We start from the raw sequence: 20146 nt of genomic DNA on the forward strand, positions 1-20146 counted from the left end.
AAGTTATAAGGGTAAAGTAAGCTTAAGTAGTAACTGTTCAATATGATTTTATAATTAATGTCATATTTTCTCCTTCAGTTGGAAGCAGGCCCAACTACAGAAAACACTAATGGGGGAGGGTCTGCCTAGCAGCATGCAGGAATCTGCTAGATCCTGCTGCTTACACAGTACAAGTTATATGCTGGAAGATTACTTTTGAAAATTATGTAAAATTTTATGAAAAAGCCACATCCAGTGAAGAAATCTGGCTGGAATATATTGCAAATTTATACAAAGCATGTACACATTGAACAGAAGATTAGAGTGGGTGAAAAAAAATCAAATAATTTTGGCAGAAGCCAGTGGTTATCAGCAAGTAGTTGGGGTGCCAATTCGAAATGATTTAAACATAGTTAAGCAGCTGATATGGTCATGCTGCAATGTTTTGTATAATTTTCAGCATTCTCATCTGCAAAGCAACATCAATATTAGTGGGGTTGAAGAGAGAGCAACAAGGACTTTTAAAAAAAAATATAGGGAAGACAATCAGAACCTTTAAGAATTAAGGTTCATATCAATCTAGTCGAACAATTGCTGGAAACTAATCTAATAAACTATTGCTGGACAATGAACAAAGCACTAGCGGGCTTTAGTACAATATTCAGTAGCATCCAGCATGGTTACATTTGTAATTCACACCATCCAGTGGAGAAAAAAACCCTCCAAATTTCATGGAAGGGAGCTGGTTTGGGATCAAATGACACTATACAAATAAAGAGTTCAGAGGAAATTGTACATCAGAGATAGAAAATATAGCTTGAGCTTTTTCCTTCCAAGGAAGATGAAGAGGGAGTTACTACAGGGAGTTGAAGGTGGTGTGGATGAGAGTGCCATAATAATACTGTATCTCTGGCATCCCGGAGCAAGACTCAGGAATAAAGTCTGCTCCTTTCTATACTTTAAGACTATTATTAAACTATTTCCCCTTGGCATTTGAAAGGTGTAGAATTTAGAGACTCAAAACAAATGGAATGAGAAATACGCAAGGAGATTATTTTAAAGAGACCACAAAAAATAAACCAAATGTAAATGAATAACCATAGATAATAAAATAGAACAAACTATTTCAGTCTGTGCTTCAATTATAAACTAGATATCTGGTCAAGAATATAATTAAAGATCAAGGAAGAAGACCAATATCGAACTATACAATTAGATTCTTCCATGGAGTGCAAACATTAAATGACATTTTGAAATCTAAAGGACTTTTTTGTAAAAAGATAATTATGATTAGTCAATTCCTTCAAATTGGGTAGATTTATAACAGATTTAGTTGGACTAGCAACCAATTGTCTTCTCATTCTATTCTTTGCTTTTATAGGTCTGTCCCCAGCACCTTGAATGGCATTCTACCTCGGATTCTCATGAAACACACACTCGCCTGCAGTTATTGAGAAATGTATCACATTTTAATGGCTGTTGGAGTGACATGTTCCTTTTAAAGGAACCCCACAACACACTGACGAGTGAGACACTATTTTTTTTTTTAAATTGAACACATTCAGATAATGAAAAGACTCACTTGTGATTGGGTTGCTTGCCAGTTATGATGTCATGCCCACACATACACACAAGTTGCATCTCTCTCAGCCTGTGCTGTTCACATAGGACTCTGGAATGAACAAGTGCACTCACTAAGAACAGGGCTCTCCTTCCCACAACTACATAGATTATCGCAACGTACTCAGCAAGCCTTGTACATCAATGGTACCTCCAAATCAAATTCTGAGAACTGGCCCTGGCTCCACAGCTACACATGATTACTTTTCAAATGTTTGTATACAAAAGGGAATTGAAGGATTTGGTTTGTATTACATTTATAATGGACAGTGAATTTTTAAACTGCGACTTATAAATTAGTTATCAAATAACTAGAAAACTGTGACCATCAAGTGTCAGAGACTGAAACAGTTACATTCTGTCTCAAGTAGAGCCAACTCAGGTTATCAAAAGGTGATTATATAATAAAAAAAATAAAAAAGTCCTTAAAAACAAGCAATTTAAAAACACTAAAAACAACAATATTTGACTACAATATGGTCAAACATTGAATTAGAGACTCTGCAGAAAACCCATTTCCCACCCCCATCTCTCAGAGTGAGTTCCAAATAACTACAACAACATCATTCCTATTTCAGTGTTATAAATCAAAGCAGCAGCCAGATTTTCAGAAGGATTCCATCATCAGGCTAACAATAGATTGGGAGTTCTTAAGGATCCAATGATCCCTAATCTGCATTCAAAAATGCAGACAACTTTAAAACCATTGCCATGTGATTGACTTCCATTATGTACATAAAGCAGACTGTGTAAGCAACATACTATAGAGAGAACAATGTTTGCAAATGCAAGCTTAAAGCTACATCAACTTACTTATTGTCATTGCTTAGACTATCCACAGGCTGCTGGTATTGTCCATTCATCCTGCTCTCTTTACTAGAAAAAAAGAAAAAGGGTACAGATAAAATACATTTCAATACCTAATGTGCCCAATTATGCACTCATGTGAACACTATGATGCAAACTTGTAGTGCAACTCTTTGCAAGGATAGATCATGTCCTTAATGGAAAAACAATATTTTTGGACATCAATTATAAATCCTGGCAGTGCACTAGGAGGACTATAATCAGCTTGAAGACAAATCTGTCCTGATGAAGGGTTTCAGCCCAAAATGTCGGCTGTTTACTCTTTTCCATAGATGCTGCCTGGTCTGCTGAGTTCCTCCAGCATTTTGTGTGCATTGACCAATTGGAATTATTGCTGACAAACGTGCTGTAGACCAAAACAATCCAAAGAAAACTTAGTATTTCTCATCCTAATTTCTTGTGGACAACCAAAGTTCCAACAGCTCACATTGGTTCAGCCAGCAGTGAAGGAACCTGACAGGCAGCATTTCTAACCTTTGCAACATAGGAATGATACAGGAAATGTAAGACTTATGTTTTCCCTTTCGCCATTTGCCACACCACCTCCCTTATGTTCTATGTTTGTTTCTTATCAGATTCCATCATCATCTGCAGTAATTTGTTTCCTCTACTTATCACCTCTCAGACTATCTCCATTTCTAATCTTCCCCCTCACATGTCTGGATCCACCAATGGCTATCACCCCTCTACCTTTCAATCTTGAAGTGTCCCAACCCAAACACTGACTGTCCATTTCCCTCCACTAATGCTGCCTGTCCTCCTGATTTCCTTCAGCAGCTTGATATTTACTCAGAATTTCTGTCATCTTCCCAGTCAACACCATCCCAACTTGGATGTACATTTCCATTCCTTTGTTACTGCAGAGTCCAAATCCAGAAATGCATGAGATTTATGAGAAAAGTTTGACAAAGACACATGGCAAAGTTTGGAAAATGTTCCATTTCCTGACACCATTCATTCCTATGAGCAAGCACTTCTGGACAGAAGATCTAAAAGGTGCAACCAATCTAAGATCATCTCAGTTTTGTAATTTTTCCTTCCACTTCCTCCACCCATCATACTTCTTTACATTTGCCACTCAATGGGCTTTGGCTCAGTCAGAGCTGGTGGAGATACGGAAACTGCAATACATCATGGAGGAGGAAATTGCCTGGATATTAGTACCAGGAGGTAGTTAACTCCCTACAAACATGCTTGTTGATTTAATCCATAGCTAAGGACAAGGGAACATGACTATGGTGAGGCAAGCAAGGTGGAAGTTGTGCAGGAACCTTAGTCATTGCAATTGGCCCATAGGTTTGAGATTCTTTCAGCTTGTTTGGACGAGAATGGTGACTAGAGTGCAAATGAATTCACTGACCATGATACCATGGTAAGGGAAACCATTTAAATGGGGTGGGATAACAATGGTTTGGTATAGGCAAACGCATAGCAAGTGTGCGCAGGGGTGGTTGACACTTCTCTGTAACAAAGAGCAATAGATCAGAGGGCAGTGTTGCCTGCCTACCGCCAGCATTCAGGACATTTACTGATTCCAGACAGGAAAAATTCAGCATTCATGATTAATGCAGGTACTAGCAAGACAGACAAGACAAAGGTTCTATGTAATCAGTGTGAGGAAATGGATCAAATTAAGCAGAAACCCACAGACGATAACCTCCATGTTGTTACCCAGCACATGCAAACTGGCAAAGGATAAATGAGATCAGGGAAATGAATGTGTGGCTGGTGTGGGAAGAATGTTCCAGTTCGTGGGGCACTGACACCAGTATTGGGGAAAGTGAAGGCTGGGAAGGTCTACACTTGAACAGTGTTGAATTCAGTGTGGTAGCAATATACATAATGAGAGAAGCAAAGAGGAATTTCATGTATCGAGTGGAAGCAAGAGATCAGTTTATAAGGCATAGCACATGACAGAGCAGAGATGAAGCTAGAGACAAAAATATCACTCAGTGAAATGAAAGAGATGGAAGTATGTCCAAGAATAAACCAGCAGGAAAGGCTGTGGATTACAAAAATAAGGAATGAACTGCACAAACTATTCTTAGATACACACATTTGAAAGCAGAGGAATTGAACAAATTAAAACAAATATCACTTTCATAGATTTCAGTGAATTATACGGAATGGAAGTAGGCCCTTCAGCCCAATCTGTCCATGCTGGCCAATTCACCTATCCAAGCGAACCTCACTATCCAGCATTTAGCTCATAATCCTTTAAACCTTTTTATCCATGTGCCAATCATTGCACCTCCCTCTGGTTGCTTGTTCCAAAAACTCAGCTTGTCCTGTGAAAACCTTGCCCTTCAGATTACCTTTAAATCTTTCCTCTTAGCTTATGCTCTCTGGCTTTAGCACTCCCCCTCCCCACCCCACCCCAAGACAAAGACAGTGTTGCTCTATTTTATAAACCTTTTGCGGTTACTCCTCAACCTCCTTTGCTTCAGAAACAGAGCCCTCCTTCCTTATAATTAAATCCCTCCAGTCTAGGGAACATCCTAGGTAATTGTCTCTGTATATCCTTCAGCTTAATCACATCCTTCCTAATAGCATGGTGTCCAGAACTGCACTCAATACTCCAAGCGTGGTTTTGTACCATGGCATCTCAACTCTTGTACTGAGTGCCATGCCTGATGAAGGCAAGCATCCCATATACCGTTTTCATCACCCTGTCTATCTGCTAGGTATTTTAGCATTTCTGGAAGTGCAATAGAAACCTGGATCAACTATTTTAGAACATGGAACAGCATGGTATAGGAACAGGCCTTTCAACCCATAATGTTGTGTTGAACTAATTAAACACCAAACTAATCTAATACCATGTGCCCACACAATGTCACTATCCATCTAACATTTGGACACTCGTGTGATTATCCAAGAGCTTCTACTGTTTTTGCCTCTAACTGCAACACTTTACAGCGCTAGCAATCAGGGTTCAATTCCTGCCGTTGTAAGGATTTTGTATGTTCCTTCCCACATTACAAAGACGCAAGTGTTAGAGTTGGTAAGGGCTGGGCATGCTATTTTGGTGCTGAAAGTTGCTAACAATTGAATACCCCAGCTGGTCGTTGATGCAAATGATACATTCCACTATGTTTCATTGTATTTGTGAATATTAAAGCTAATATATCTATTTTTCACCCATTACAAACATATAAATTTGGTTTTAAATACTTAGAAAGACAGGGAGCTTAGGGGAAAGGTGGAGAAGTGGCTCCTTGTCTTAGCACAATAAAGGAACATGATCCAAGTTCAGAAAACCAAGATCCGGACAAGATATTCCCTAGGACCTTGAGGGAAGTTAGTGTGGAAATAGCAGGGGCTCTGACAGAAATATTTCAAATGTCATTAGAAACGGGGATGGTGCCGGAGGATTGGCGTATTGCTCATGTGGTTCCATTGTTTAAAAAGGGTTCTAAGAGTAAACTTAGCAATTATTTGCCTGTGAGTTTGACATCAGTGGTGGGTAAATTGATGGAAATTATCCTTAGAGATGGTATATATAATTATCTAGATTAGGAACAGTCAACATGGATTTGTGCATGGAAGGTCATGTTGAACAAATCTTATGGAATTTTTTTGATGAGGTTACTAGGAAAGTTGACGAAGGTAAAGCGGTGGACGTTGTCTATATGGACTTCAGTAAGGCCTTTGACAAGGTTCTAGACGGAAGGTTAGTTAGGAAGGTTCAATCGTTAGGCATTAATGTCAAAGTAGTAAAATGGATTCAGCAGTGGCTAGATGGGAGACGCCAGAGAGTAGTGGTGGATAACTGTGTGTCAGATTGGAGGACGGTGTGTAGTGGTGTGCCTCAGCGATATGTACTGGGTCCAATGTTGTTTGTCATATATATTAATGATCTAGATGATGGGGTGGTAAATTGGATTAGTAAGTATGCAGATGATACTAAGATAGGTAGTGTTGTGGATAATGAAGTAGGTTTTCAAAGCTTGCAGAGAGATTTAGGCCAGTTAGAAGAGTGGGCTGAAAGATGGCAGATGGAGTTTAATGCTGATAAATGTGAAGTGCTACATTTCAGTAGGACTAATCAAAATAGGACAATACATGGTAAATGGTAGGGCATTGAAGAATGCCGTAGAACAGAGGAATCTAGGAATAATGGTGCATAGTTCCCTGAAGGTGGAATCTCATGTGGATAGGGTGGTGAAGAAAGCTTTTGGTATGCTGGCCTTTATTAATCAAAGCATTGAGTATAGGAGTTGGGATGTAATGTTGAAATTGTACAAGGCATCGGTGAGGCCAAATTTGGAGTATTGTGTACAGTTCTGGTCACCGAATTATAGGAAAGATGTCAATAAAATTGAGAGAGTACAGAGGAGATTTACTAAAATGTTGCCTGGGTTTCATCTCCTAAGTTACAAAGAAAGGTTGAACAAGTTAGGTCTTTATTCTTTGGAGCGCAGAAGGTTGAGGGGGGACTTGATAGAGGTGTTTAAAATTACGAGGGGGATTGATAGAGTTGACGTGGATAGGCTTTCTCCATTGAGAATGGGGGAGATTCAAACAAGAGGACATGAGTTGAGAGTTAAAGGGCAAAAGTTTAGGGGTAACATGAGGGGGAACTTCTTTACTCAGAGAGTGGTAGCTGTGTGGAACGAGCTTCCAGCAGAAGTGGTTGAGGCAGGTTCGATGTTGTCGTTTAAAGTTAAATTGGATAGCTATATGGACAGGAAAGGAATAGAGGGTTATGAGCTGAGTGCAGGTCGGTGACACTAGGTGAGAGTAAGAGTTCGGCAATGACTAGAAGGGCCGAGATGGCCTGTTTCCGTGCTGTAATTGTTATATGGTTATATGTAGAAATATTTGGTTGGGGTTGAGAAATAACAAAAGGCAATTAGTCATCTTGGAACTGGTGTGCAGGCTCCATCAGTAACCACACGGAAAGAGGGAGCATAAAGGAAGAAATAAACTGGGCATATATATAATAATCAAGGGGGACCATCCAGACTGGAAATGCCAAATGTGCAAACATAGCCCAGATGAGAAGTTCATAATATTTTTGGCTTGAGTTTTCAGAACAGCACATTCTGGGATACAACCAGATCACAGATTATTCTAGATCTAATATTGTGAAATGAGATGGGATTAGTTATTGACTAAATTGTGAAGGCACGTGGTAGAGCACAAGGATGGATGGTGGGACATGCCTCAATGTTTTGTAATTTATACAAAGGACTGGAATAATGGTACTAAGGGTATGTTTGTGAAATTTGCTGATGAATCATGAACAAACTGTGAACAGAAAATGGGGAAGCGTTATCCAGATATGGGAACGACAAATGAATGGGTAAAGATTGGAAAACGGAGTATAATGTGGGTTAATGTAAAATTATCCATTTTAGCAGGAAAAATTAGAATGTCAAGATATATGAAGCTTTGAACAGAGGGATCTGAGTAATTTAGTTAATAATTTGCAAAATGTGTATATGCAGAACTACAGGTAATTAGTTACTGAACAGAATGATATACGAGGGGTGATTCAAGCAACACACATAAAAGTTGCTGGTGAACGCAGCAGGCCAGGCAGCACCTCTTCCTAGAGGTGCTGCCTGGCCTGCTGCGTTCACCAGCAACTTTTATGTGTGTTGCTTGAATTTCCAGCATCTGCAGAATTCCTGTTGTTTACGAGGGGTGATTGATAAGTTTGTGGCCTAAGGTAGAAGGAGTCAATTTTAGAGAACCTAGCACGTTTATTTTTCAACATAGTCCCCTCCTACATGCACACACTTAGTCCAGCAGTTGTGGACCATAGGGATCCCTTCTTTGTAGAAGTGATCCACAGCAGGAGTGATTGATAAGTTTGTGGCCTAAGGTAGAAGAAGATGGGTTATACAGCTCTTGTTACGTGCAGTTCAACTTTGAGTGAAAATGCAAAAAGTTTGAAGTTGATAACTCATCTCCTTCTACCTTAGGCCACGAACTTATCAATCACCCCTGCTGTGGACCACTTCTGGAGGTCCAAGACGCTGACTTCTACATAGAAGGGATCCGTATACTCCACGACCGCTGGAGTAAGTGTGTAAATGCAGGAAAAATAAATCTGCTAAGTTTTCTAAAATTGACTTCTTCTACCTTAGGCCACAAACTTATCAATCACCCCTCGTAGTGCTCGGGAGACTGAATACAAAAATAGGAGATTATGCTTCAATCATATAGGCATTAGTGGAATTTCATCTAGAGTACTATACATAGATCTGGCCCCCTTAAGGATGTTAACATGTTGGAAGCAGTTCAGAGATTGTTTACAAGACTAATATGTGGAAGGGGAAGATTATCTCATGGGGAAAGGTTAGACAAGCTAGAGATGGAGCTGCTAGAATTTAGAAAATGAGATGAAACTTGAGATTCTTGAGAAGAGCTTTGACAGGACTGCTCTGTTGAATAATCTAGAATGGTCACTTTAAAACTAATAGCTTGTCACTTTAAAACTAAGATGAGGTGAAATTTCTCCCTACCCACAGCCACCACCCGAGTGTCTTAACTCTTCCTGAAAGGGTCTTAAATTATTTTTAATATAATGATATTAAATACTCAATTCAGATGAGATATGATAGGTTACAGCAGGTTGGTGGTACTGAGCACTTGGTATTGTAATCACATCAGCCATGACCTTACTAATGGAGGGACCAGGCTTCAAGAGCCAGGTTACTTACTCCTACTCCTAATTTGTATAAGGCCATAAGACATAGGAACAGAATTAGGTCATTCAGCCCATCAAGTACGCTCCCCCACTCAACCCCATACACCTGTCCTCTCACCATATTCTTTGATGCCCTGACCAATCAGGAAACTATCAACTTCTGCTTTGAATGTACTCACGGACTTGGCCTCTGCCCCAGTCTGTGGCACAGCATTCCACAGATACACCACCCTTTGGCTAAAAATAAAAAAAAATCCTCCTTACCTTTGTTCTAAATGGTCACCCCTCAATTTTGAGGCAGTGTCCTCTAGTTCTGCATACCCCCACCAGAGGAAACATCTCTCCACATCCACCTTATCTAGTCCTTTCAACATTCGCTAGGTTTCATTGAGATCCCCACGCATTCTTCTAAATTCCAGTGAGTACAGGCCTAAATCTGCCAAACACTCCTCATATGTTAACCCCTTCATTCTTGGAATAATCCTTGTGGACCTCCATTGGACTCTCTCCAATGTCAACACATCCTTTCTGAGATAAGGGGCACAAAACTGTTTACAATACTCCAGTTGCAGCCTGACTAGTGTCTTATAAAGGCTCAGCATTATCTCCCTGTTGTTAAAATTTATTCCCCCTGAAATAAATGCCAATATTGCATTTCCCTTCTTTATTGCGAACTCAACCTGTGAACTAACTTTCTGGGAGGCTTGCACAAGGACTCCCAAGTCATTTTGCACCTCTGATGTTTGAATTTTCTCACCACTTAGATACTAGTCTGCACTATTGTTCCTTTTACAAAATACATTTTTGTCCATTTCCCAATATTTAAGATGTTGGAAAAGATTTGTAGCTTAGGTTGAGGATGCTGTTGTTGAGTGACTTGCCCAGCTGGCTTGTATTCAATAATACATTTGCCACCATTGGCTTGACCTGTTGAATTCTTCCCGTAGATTGTTTCTTTGATGTACTATTCTTCCATGGGGAAAATGCTGTGCCAGTAAATTTATTGAAGTAGTACAGATTAAAAGATGTTGGGAAAGCCTATAGGTGAAGGTTTGGAGTAAAGTAGTATTTGGATTGTGTGTAAGCATACAGATTGGGAAATGTTGTTGAGTGGCTCGCTGAGCTGGATTGTTAGCTTGCAGACGTTTCGTTACCCAGCTACTACAACATCAGTGCAACTTCGAATGAAATGCTGGTGATCCACATTGTTCGTCTTTCATGGGTGTGTGTGTGTGTGTGTGTGTGCGCGTGCGTGCGTGTCTCTGTGCCATTTCTATTGGTTACCAATAGCAGCCCAGACAACAATTATCACCTAATCGGATTTTAACGAACTAATCCGGTAACCAATAGAAATGGCACATATATACATACACACACACACACACACACACACACACTCACTCTAATCACAGGACACACAAAAGATGAACAATGTAGATCACCAACATTTCATTCGAAGTTGCACTGATGTTGTAGTAGCTGGGTAACGAAATGTCTGCAAGCTAACAAGCCAGCTCAGCGAGCCACTCAACAACATTTCCCAATCTGTATGTTTACACACAATCCAAATACTACTTTACTCCAAACCTTCACCTATAGGCTTTCCCAACATCTTTTAATCTGTACTACTCCAATAAATTTACTGGCACAGCATTTTCCCCATGGAAGAATAGTACATCAAAGAAACAATCTGCAGGAAGAATTCAACAGGTCAAGCCAATGGTGGCAAACGTATTATTGAATACATTTCTGTGGGAGGAAAGAAGGTGTCAAAATTTCTGGTTGAAACTCTGCATTTTGTGCCTCTTAAGAATGGCACTTTACTATCAGTGTGCCATTTTCTTTCAGGTGCTATCTCTTGGATGAAACTATAAAGCAAGGCTCTATCATATCATGTAGAAGATCCAACAGTATTCCATCCCAGACAGCAAGTGTTTTCTGCCCAACATTCACCATAGACTTTAGCAGATTTTGTAGAACATTGCTGTACATAGCAATAAATTTCCATTTACTGTAAAGTGCTTTGCAAGTCAAAAGAACACAGAAGTGTACAGTTATTTTGCTTCTTCACCTGCTAAGCTTTGCAATGCCCTAATATGAAGATTTGAGAAGTACTATTACCTAGAAGCCATGAACGGAGTCATGTCTAGCTCCAGTGGAAAAGAGACATATGTAGTGATCTTTCGCCGTAACTTGGCCGAGTGTTCAAACCGCTACAGGAGTGGAACAAGAGAAAACTTGTATTCATTAGTCAGAAAATCAAAACTGAGTATCCCCTAGTATATTATCTTCATCTCAGTGTTACTTTAATTAAAATGTTTGAAAGTACTGATTCTAATGGTGGCAAATGTATTATTGAAACAGAAATTTGAAAAGTAAAGACTCAGCAGGTCATGCAGTCTCAACAGTAACATCATTAGAACACTGGACTGGCATCTGCAATGTATAGCAAAAATTCCAAGTTCAGATCCAAACCAATTACAGTGCACTTCACACTTGGCAAATGCAGATTAAGAGAAAAGTTACTACAATCTTGAGCAATCACTGGACTGCTTCACTTTGTAATATTGTAGTACCAGAGTACCTATGTAAAATGTTTGAAAAGACACTCAAAAGTCAAAAACTGCTGCTGGCTCTGCATATTCCAATATACATTATGTTCATTTTCAGCTGCTTGCTTCTGTAGGAGCTGACAGCCTTAAATTAACAGGATTTTACCATTTCATTTGAGTTCATTTTCAACACAGACAGATCTCAGAAGCAATCTTTGTTTGCTGCACCTACTACACTAGTGGAACAAACTCAATTGGCTGAAAGGCCTAATTTTACTCCCATATCTTGTGGTCCATACAAAAAACTTAAGGGAAAACCTCAGAGTACAAAATAAATTTGTCTCAAAGCATACAAACATGAATGATTGCTATTTTGCTTCCTCTGCTAGTACTGAAGCTCAATGTCTACGGACAAGAGTCACAGAAAAACACAGCACAGAAACAAGTCCTCTGGCCCATAAAGTCCATACTGAACCATTTAAAATGCCTACTACCATCCACCAGGCTAACTGGCCTATAATTTCCTGTTTATTTTTAGAGTCTTCTTAAATAGTGGAACAATATTAGCTACCCTCCAGCCCCAGTACCTCACTTGTCTCAAAGGATGATTTGCATATGTCTGCTAGGGCCCTTGCCTCCCACAGGGTCCGAGGAAAAACCTCATCAGGCCCTGGGGATTATCCACCCTGACATGCCTCAAGACAGCAAAACCACCTCCTCTGTAACCTGTATATGGTCCTGACCTCGCTGCTGCTTTGCCCCACATCTACAGACTTTGTCCATCTTTTAGGTAAATATAGATAAAAAAAAATCTTTTTGAAGATCTCCCCATCTCTTTTGGCTCCATGCATAGATTACCATTCTGATCTTCCAGAAATGAATTTTATTCTTTGCAATAATTTTGCTCTCAATATATCTGTAGAATCCCTTAGGATTTTCCTTCATCTTGTCTGCTGGAGCAACCTCATACATCCTTTGACCCCTCCTGATTTCTTTCTTGCATTTCTTATACTACACAAGTACCTTATTTGTTCCTACCTGCCTATACCTGCTGTGCACCTCCTCTTTTCTCTTAACCAGTGCCTCAATAGCTCTTGAAAACCAAGGCTCCCTAAACCTGTTACTTTACCTTTTATTCTGACAGGCACATGCAAGCTTTTTACTCTCAAAATTTCACTTTTGAAGGCCTCCTACTTACGAAGAACACCTTTACTAGAAAACAGTTTGTCCCAATCCACATTTGCCAGAGACTTTTTGATATCAAAATTGGCCTCTCTCCAATTTAGAAGCTTAACCTGTGACCAGATCTATTTTTTTCCATATTTACTTTGAAACAAATGGCACTGGATGCAAAGCGTTCTCCTTCACAAACTTCTGACACCTGCCCTGTCTCTTTCCCTCATAGCACAAGTGTTGCACAGTCTCTCGTTGGAACTTCAATGCACAGAGTAAGGAAACTTTCCTGAACACATTCGACACACTCTATCCTATCTAGTCCTTTTACAGTATGGGATCCCAGTCAATTTGTGGCAAGTTAAAAATCAGCTACTATACAGACCATTTCTTGCAACAGTCTGTTGGGTGGTCTATAATACAGCACATTAATGTGGTCATACTTTTCTTACTCCTCAGTTCCACCTCACTATACAAATTCTCCACCTCACTATACAAATTCTCCAGTCTGTCCTGACTGAGCACTGTAGTGACATTTTCCATGACTAGTAAACCTACCCCTTGCCCTTTAAATTCCTTCCTGTCTGTCATGTCTTAAACGACAGAACCCCTGAATATTGAGCTGCCAGTCCTGACCCTTCTACAACCGTCTCAGTAATTTCTATATCACAATTCCAGGTGTTAAGCTCAAGGCATGGATAAAACCTTTCCTACAATACTTCTTGCGTTGAAATTTACGCAGCTCAGTACATTAGTCACACCATGTTCAATCTTTTGATTCTTGACTTTTTCCTGAGGTCTTAACAACACGCCTGCACAACCTCTCCACTATCTGTTCTAGCACTCTGGTTCCCATTCCCCTGCAAGTCTAGCTTTAATCCTTCCCCCACTATGCAGCAGTAGAAAACCTTTCCACTAGGTCATTAGACTTCCAAGTTCAGATGCAAATCATCTCTTCTATACAGGTTCCACCTTCTCTAGAAGAGAGCAAAATGACCCAAAAATCTGATGCCCTCCCTCCAACTCCTTAACCCCATGTTAAAGTGCATGATATTCCTAGTTCTGGCATCTCTAGCACTTGGCACTGGTAGAAATCCTGAGATCACAACCCTGGCGGTCCTGTCCTTTAACATAATGTCTAACTCTCTGAACTCACTTTGCAGAACCTCGTCTCTCTTCCTACCTGTCATTGGTACCTACATGGACCATGACCTCTGGCTGCTCACCCTTCCACTTAAGAATGCTGAAGACTCAATCTGAGATGTCCCAGACTCTGGCACCTGGGAGGCAACATACCATCCAGGAATCTTGTTCTCGCCCACAGAACCTCCTTTCTGTTCCCCTAACTAATGGATCCACTATCACCACAGGTTGCCTCTTCCCCTCCCCCTTCCATTCGGAGCCACACAGCCAGATGCAGTGAAAGACAGCTGACCACTGTGACTCCCCTCTGCTAGGTCACCCCCCTGACAATATCAAAAATGGTATTCCTTTGGCTGATGGGGTTGGCTCTGTACCTTACCTTTTCCTGACTGTCACCCAGTCTCCAGTGTGCTGCACCTCGGTGTAATTACCTCTCTATATGTCCTGTCTATCACCCCCTCAGCCTCCCGGATGATCTGAAGTTCATCCAGTTCCAGTTCCAACTCCTTAACATGGAGTTAGAAGCTGCAGCTGGATGCTCTTCTTGCAGGTGAAGTCGTCAGGGACCATGCCTTCCCAAATCCTGCAAGAGGAGCATTCCCACTATTCTAACTAAAGGAGGAAATAATACATAAACTGCAAAAATATCTACAGCTTTTCACTTTTTCCTCGCTGAAGCCGAAGAGCTAAAAACTCAAAATCCCCAATCTAACACTATCCACTCTAACAATGGCCACTCCGCTCGCCACTGCCTTATTTTAATTTGTTTTTGCCAATCAATCCTGATAGCTAATTGCTGTGAATCAATGCCTTATATACTTAAATTCTCAAAAGCTCTTCAAAGCTGCAACTTACTTTGAGATGAAAACAGGCCACTATGGGAAGTTTCTTCATGGTAAGCTGTTTTGTTGATTCTTGGTAACTATGGCAACCACTGCATTTGATTTTGGCACTGCTTCCGAGATGTTCAGGTCTTGTAAACCTGGGGGTAGAATTAATAAAACAAAAGATTATGTTTTAAAAATGTGTTCTTTACTATCAGCACAATTTATCAGCACTGATAATTGTGCCTTGAACTTCAAGTTAATCAATAATTGGCATCAGAATAATGTAGATCATATCCATTAAGAGTGTAAGTTCCCTATACAGAGGAAATTGAGACATGGCTGTTGATCTGAAATCAAGTTGAATGGTATTTTTTTCTAGTCTGCTCACAAGTTTTAAACATCTACTAAGTTCATTTTCACAACTTACCATGGTGATATTTGAACTCATTTTCGTGATGCTCTTCACGCACCATAATCAATAGGCCATCATACCAAATTTACATAACTAAACTCATACTTAGCCACTGACAAGGCACAAGTCTGCAGCAAGTAGTTCTTATAAACCATGCTGATACATAAATAACAAGGATGCAATGCTGAACATGCAATGAGAGCAGATAACAGAAGGTACCTTCGTAGACAATCTGTGAGTGTGGTGGTACCGGAGGACATATGGCTTTCTCCATTCACAACATTCCCATCAGAGCCTGGACTTAAGGGCCAGAATGGTGTGGAAGACCCAGGCAGGTCTAAGCTAATATCCCAGAATGGATCTATCGTAGTGGAGACACCACTGAAGTAAAGAGAAATTATGACATGGTGACATGGTACATAGGATAGATAGAACTAGTCCTTTCACACAACTCCAAATTAATTTTCTGCCACACAGAAGTTACAAGGTAGAATTTGACCTGGCTTTTGGCGGTTTATCCTCAAAATAAATAAATAATAAAACTGTGCACCCATAACTGAATTTTAATGGCATCTAGAATGTTAACTGTACTTATTGTAGATATAATGAAAATCAGGCCTGCTCTGGCACAGCATTTCACTAAAAAGTGGAAAGCTTTTTTTCAAGTTCATCTTGCTGCGTCTTTAAGGGTTATTAAATTGGCCCTTTATTTGTAGATTTGTACATTAGTACTCAACTTAATTGTTTTGTGTTATTGCTGTGATCAACCATTGAAAATTTTGCAGACGACCACAACTAAGAGTTGAGTTCATCAAATCACATCAGGTGGCCAAGTATACACAGAAGACAGGCTTAGAACTACCTCATATCTGCCACCAATTAACCATTTCAACATCATAGGCTTTATTTTTGTAGAAATTCTCTTCATCAAATCATGTGTACTAGGCAGCATAAATAGCACTAAGTTCCTGCTTCATCAGTATGCTAAAAATGAATTATTGGATGATTTAAATTAGTCTATCCTGAAGGTAAAAATTCATTTATGTACATCAAAACATACAGGAAATGCATCATTTGTGTTAACAACCAACACAAATCAAGGACGAGCTGAGGGCAGCTCTCATGTGTCACCACACACTCTGTACTGCCGCAATGTTCAACAAAACAACACAAGCAGAAACAATAGCAACAAAACAAGCCCCTTTTCTCCCTCCCATCACATACACACACCCCTCCAACTCCAGGACTGGACATCCAACCTCCAGTCTCTGGGCCTCTGTCTTCCAGATACGCTGAGAGGTCTCTATTGTTGAGCCTCAACTTCTGGACTCCCCAATTTCAGACTTCAACCTCTGATATCAACCCCAGGACCTGCCGAGCTGAGGACTCACCTCAGGCCTTGAACTCTGGACTCGCATAGGCCTCTGACCCTGCTACTCACTGACTTGAGAGGTCATTCTGGCCCAGACTTGCAAACATCGGGCCCCAATTTTTGGACATACTGACCCAGGGGCTTCGACTTCGCTGTCTTCAAACTTGGGTATGGATCCCAGGACTTGCCGATCATAGGGCTTTGAACTCTGGGCTTGCATGGATCTCCAACTCGGTGGGGGGGGGGGGGGTGCGGGGGTGTATCTCAAGCCCTCATCCAAGGGATCCATTGGCCTCTCACTGACCACGGGGAACAGTTTCAGTACCTGCCTATCCAACATCCATCCACAAGAATCAGTCGCCTTCTATTGGGTGTGCTCCAACCAGGACTCCAGCTCCCGTCCTGACTTTTCACTTACTGCCCCTTACTCCTAACTCCCTTCATCTTTTTACCAAAACTAACCTGTCCCCATAATCATCCCTATGAACCTAAAAGTCTGAGCTATGACTTTTATGGACATAGCAGCTTGGCACCATCTTGATCCGAGCTTAACTGGAAGTTATCGAACCATGTTTTGGCTATGTACAGTGAAGTATCTTGGAACAGCAAAACTCAAAATGGTTTGCCAGATGTAACTTTATCAAATTTTATAGACAATAAAAATGATAAGGCAAACAAAAAATAATGGAGAACTGGGATGTTATGAGAAAACACTAAAAAATGATAGTAAAACCTAGAACTTTTGTTTTTAAGTCAAGGATAGAAATGCAATTTTGCTCACTTTCTCCCATTATAACTGAAGTGAATACCACCAGACACATGCCCCCTTCTCCCACAGGTGGCTTAACATGGCTTTAATTATAATCTACAACAAAAAAAGCTATTCTCTTACTGGCAGACTTGGCAGGTGACATCAGACTGCAGCCCCCCAGTGAAGATTTGGTCAATAATACAGTTACAGTGGTTTGGATTGCTGGCTTTCTTCCCATTATCATCACCTGCAGTAAAATGAAATAAATCTATTGAGAAAACTTGGAGACTTAAAACAGTCAAAAATCAACAAAAAAAATCTGGTGATATTGACCATTAATAATTTCAAAGAGCATTTACTAACATTTCTGTCTGGTCTTGCACAGTTGTAAAGCAACATTAAATGCAGATTTAGATGCAAGCAAACTAACAATAAATCTATAGATAAAAAATTTTCAAAATGCTATTTATTTCAGCAAAAGGCTAGAAATTACAAGTCTGGCATTTAGACAGTAATTTCACAGGATAGCATTGTGGCATTGTGCAATGAAACTAGCATTATTGCTTTATAGGTCACATTTTTGCAACCAAAGTGGCCCCAAGAGAAAGCTGGACAAGCAAGCTGATGAAGAAAAGTGCCCGCAGTTGTTTTTACTCAGCCTACAAACATTTATCCCTGGCAGGAAGAATGAACAGAAGAGCATTTGGAGAAACACATCAGTCAACACCTGTGGTTTAAAAAAAACATCTGGAACCTTCTCTAGAAGTATGATTTTTGAAAGACCTTCTTAGTGTATCAGTAACCAAATCTGCAACAGAACAGTGGCGGCAGTCTGGAATAATCCTTGGACAAGAGTGACCATCACTTTGACTGCCAAGGACAAATCCATCAAGATACATGTAGTGTTGTATGGAAGTCATTAATTTGTGTTGGCCTTTAAAACAGCAGAAATTTAGGGAAAATGAGATTAACAAAACACAGCTGTTCTGGGATAAATAGAAACTGATAAAGTTAATTATAGACAAGCTGTTTGTACAGTTTTGCATTAAAGAGAGAAATCTCCTAATGTATCGAAAACTGCTCATATCCCAGAAGCAAAATTTTCACCTTGCCCCAAATTATAGGAACTAATATCTCTCCCAAAGTAATAGGATTTCATCCCCTGGAGAAGCAATTATAGCTTTGACACACTGGATCAGCCAACTGACTGGCAGGTCCCGTTACAGCCTCCTGAACAGTTTCAGGAACACAGCCAGTGAGGAATGCAGATACACCTGAGATAACTAAAGAGTGGCATAGCAGTACCCTGATTAGATGTCATGAAAAGACTGTAGATGCTGGAATTGGAGCAAAAAACAAACTGCTGGAGGAACTTAGTAGGTCAGGCAACATCCCTGGAAGGAAATAAACAGTTTTTTTTTCCCCTCAGATGAGGGATCTCAAACATCAACTGTTGAGGTCCCTCTGCAGATCCTGCTTGATGCACCAAGTTCCTCTAGCAGTTTTTTTTTTGAAAGGTAGTGCTTACTATTGCTGTTTCACAGCTTCAAAGACCCACGTTCACTCATGGCCTTGAGTACAGTCTGTGAGGAGTTTGTCCTTGACCAAATTGGTTTCTCCTTGGCCCCCCCCCCCCCAGTTTTCTCCCACATGCTAAATGATAAGTTAATTGTTTACTGAAAGTTACTAGGGCAACAGGGCAATGGGGGGGGGGGGGTGGAGAGAGAGAGATGTAGGAGGAAAAATAGTATTATTGTAGTTGGATGTCTGATGATCAAAATGGATGCACTTGGCCAAGGGTCTCTTTCTGTCCTTGAGGATTCAAAAGATATGAATGATCCTGCCACTGTCTTGAAGTAGGAGACCCAGCTCATGGTTTTGAGCCTTCTCAAATAAAGACAGTATATCAAGAGGAAGAGGAAGTTATCAAAAATAACTGGAAAGAATTAGTATATGTAAGATGTGTATATTTGCGAAGATTCCCATCACCAATGCTGCGGCTGCTACAGAATCGAACAAGGTTGACAGCAAGTCACAGAAAAACCTCTAGTGGGATGATGGACCACACAGGGGTTACACTTCTGGAAAATGGTCTGCATTGTAATTTTTCATAACGTGTAGCCTCATCATCAAGAAAAAACAGGCAGGAAAAAAGGGTGCTGTATGAGGTAAAATACATTATGAACATCCAGGAGGGATTTAAAAAAAAAAAATCAATACATTGATTGCCCAACAAGAGGAAGGGCCTGAGAGCTATCAGCTTCTATATCTTGCGGAGAAGGTGAAAAATATGCAGAAGGTAGACGGGACCTGGTGTTGAGTAATGAGCCTGGCCAGGTGACCTACCGACCAATAGGAAAACAGTTAAGGAACAGTGAACATAACTCCTCAAGTTTTAAGACAGCTATAGATAAGTATGGACTTTGTGGATGAGTATTAAATTAAACCAGTGCAAATTACAAATGTATCAGGAAGAAACCAGGGACAATTAATTGGGATCAACTTTTTGGGCCATGTGTCATGTGGATGGTGGTTAAAGACAGGCAAGGATAGCAAGGTACAGGAACCTTGGATGTCAAGAGAGGTGATGAATTTTGTTAAGAAAAATGAAACATACACTCGATGACCACTTTATTAGGTACCTCCTGCCTGTGGTTTTCTGATGCAGTAACCCATCTACTTCAAGATTCGACATGCTGCGTGTTCAGAAATGCTCTTATGCACACCATTATTGTAATGTGTGGTTATTTGAGTTATTGTCACCATTCTGTCAGCTTGAACCAGTCTGG

The 20146-nt window shown here is 40.3% G+C and overlaps 1 protein-coding gene across 3 annotated transcripts in view; it reads right to left on the bottom strand.

The window, feature by feature from the left end:
* Window positions 1–20146, bottom strand: part of usp22 (ubiquitin specific peptidase 22) — a 222747-nt gene that overhangs the window by 7177 nt on the left and 195424 nt on the right. For 2 of the 3 annotated variants that reach the window (XM_072268359.1, XM_072268361.1), the window contains 6 exons: window positions 17499–17604; window positions 15454–15615; window positions 14851–14977; window positions 11249–11340; window positions 2413–2475; window positions 1562–1651 (listed from right to left, as the gene is read on the bottom strand). In XM_072268359.1, coding sequence (XP_072124460.1) covers window positions 1562–1651; window positions 2413–2475; window positions 11249–11340; window positions 14851–14977; window positions 15454–15615; window positions 17499–17604 — 640 coding nt within the window. The remainder of the gene's footprint in view (window positions 1–1561; window positions 1652–2412; window positions 2476–11248; window positions 11341–14850; window positions 14978–15453; window positions 15616–17498; window positions 17605–20146) is intronic. The other variant, XM_072268360.1, reaches the window with a different exon arrangement.

The sequence above is a fragment of the Mobula birostris genome, chromosome 9, assembly GCF_030028105.1.
Source record: "Mobula birostris isolate sMobBir1 chromosome 9, sMobBir1.hap1, whole genome shotgun sequence".
Lineage (NCBI taxonomy): Eukaryota > Metazoa > Chordata > Chondrichthyes > Myliobatiformes > Myliobatidae > Mobula > Mobula birostris.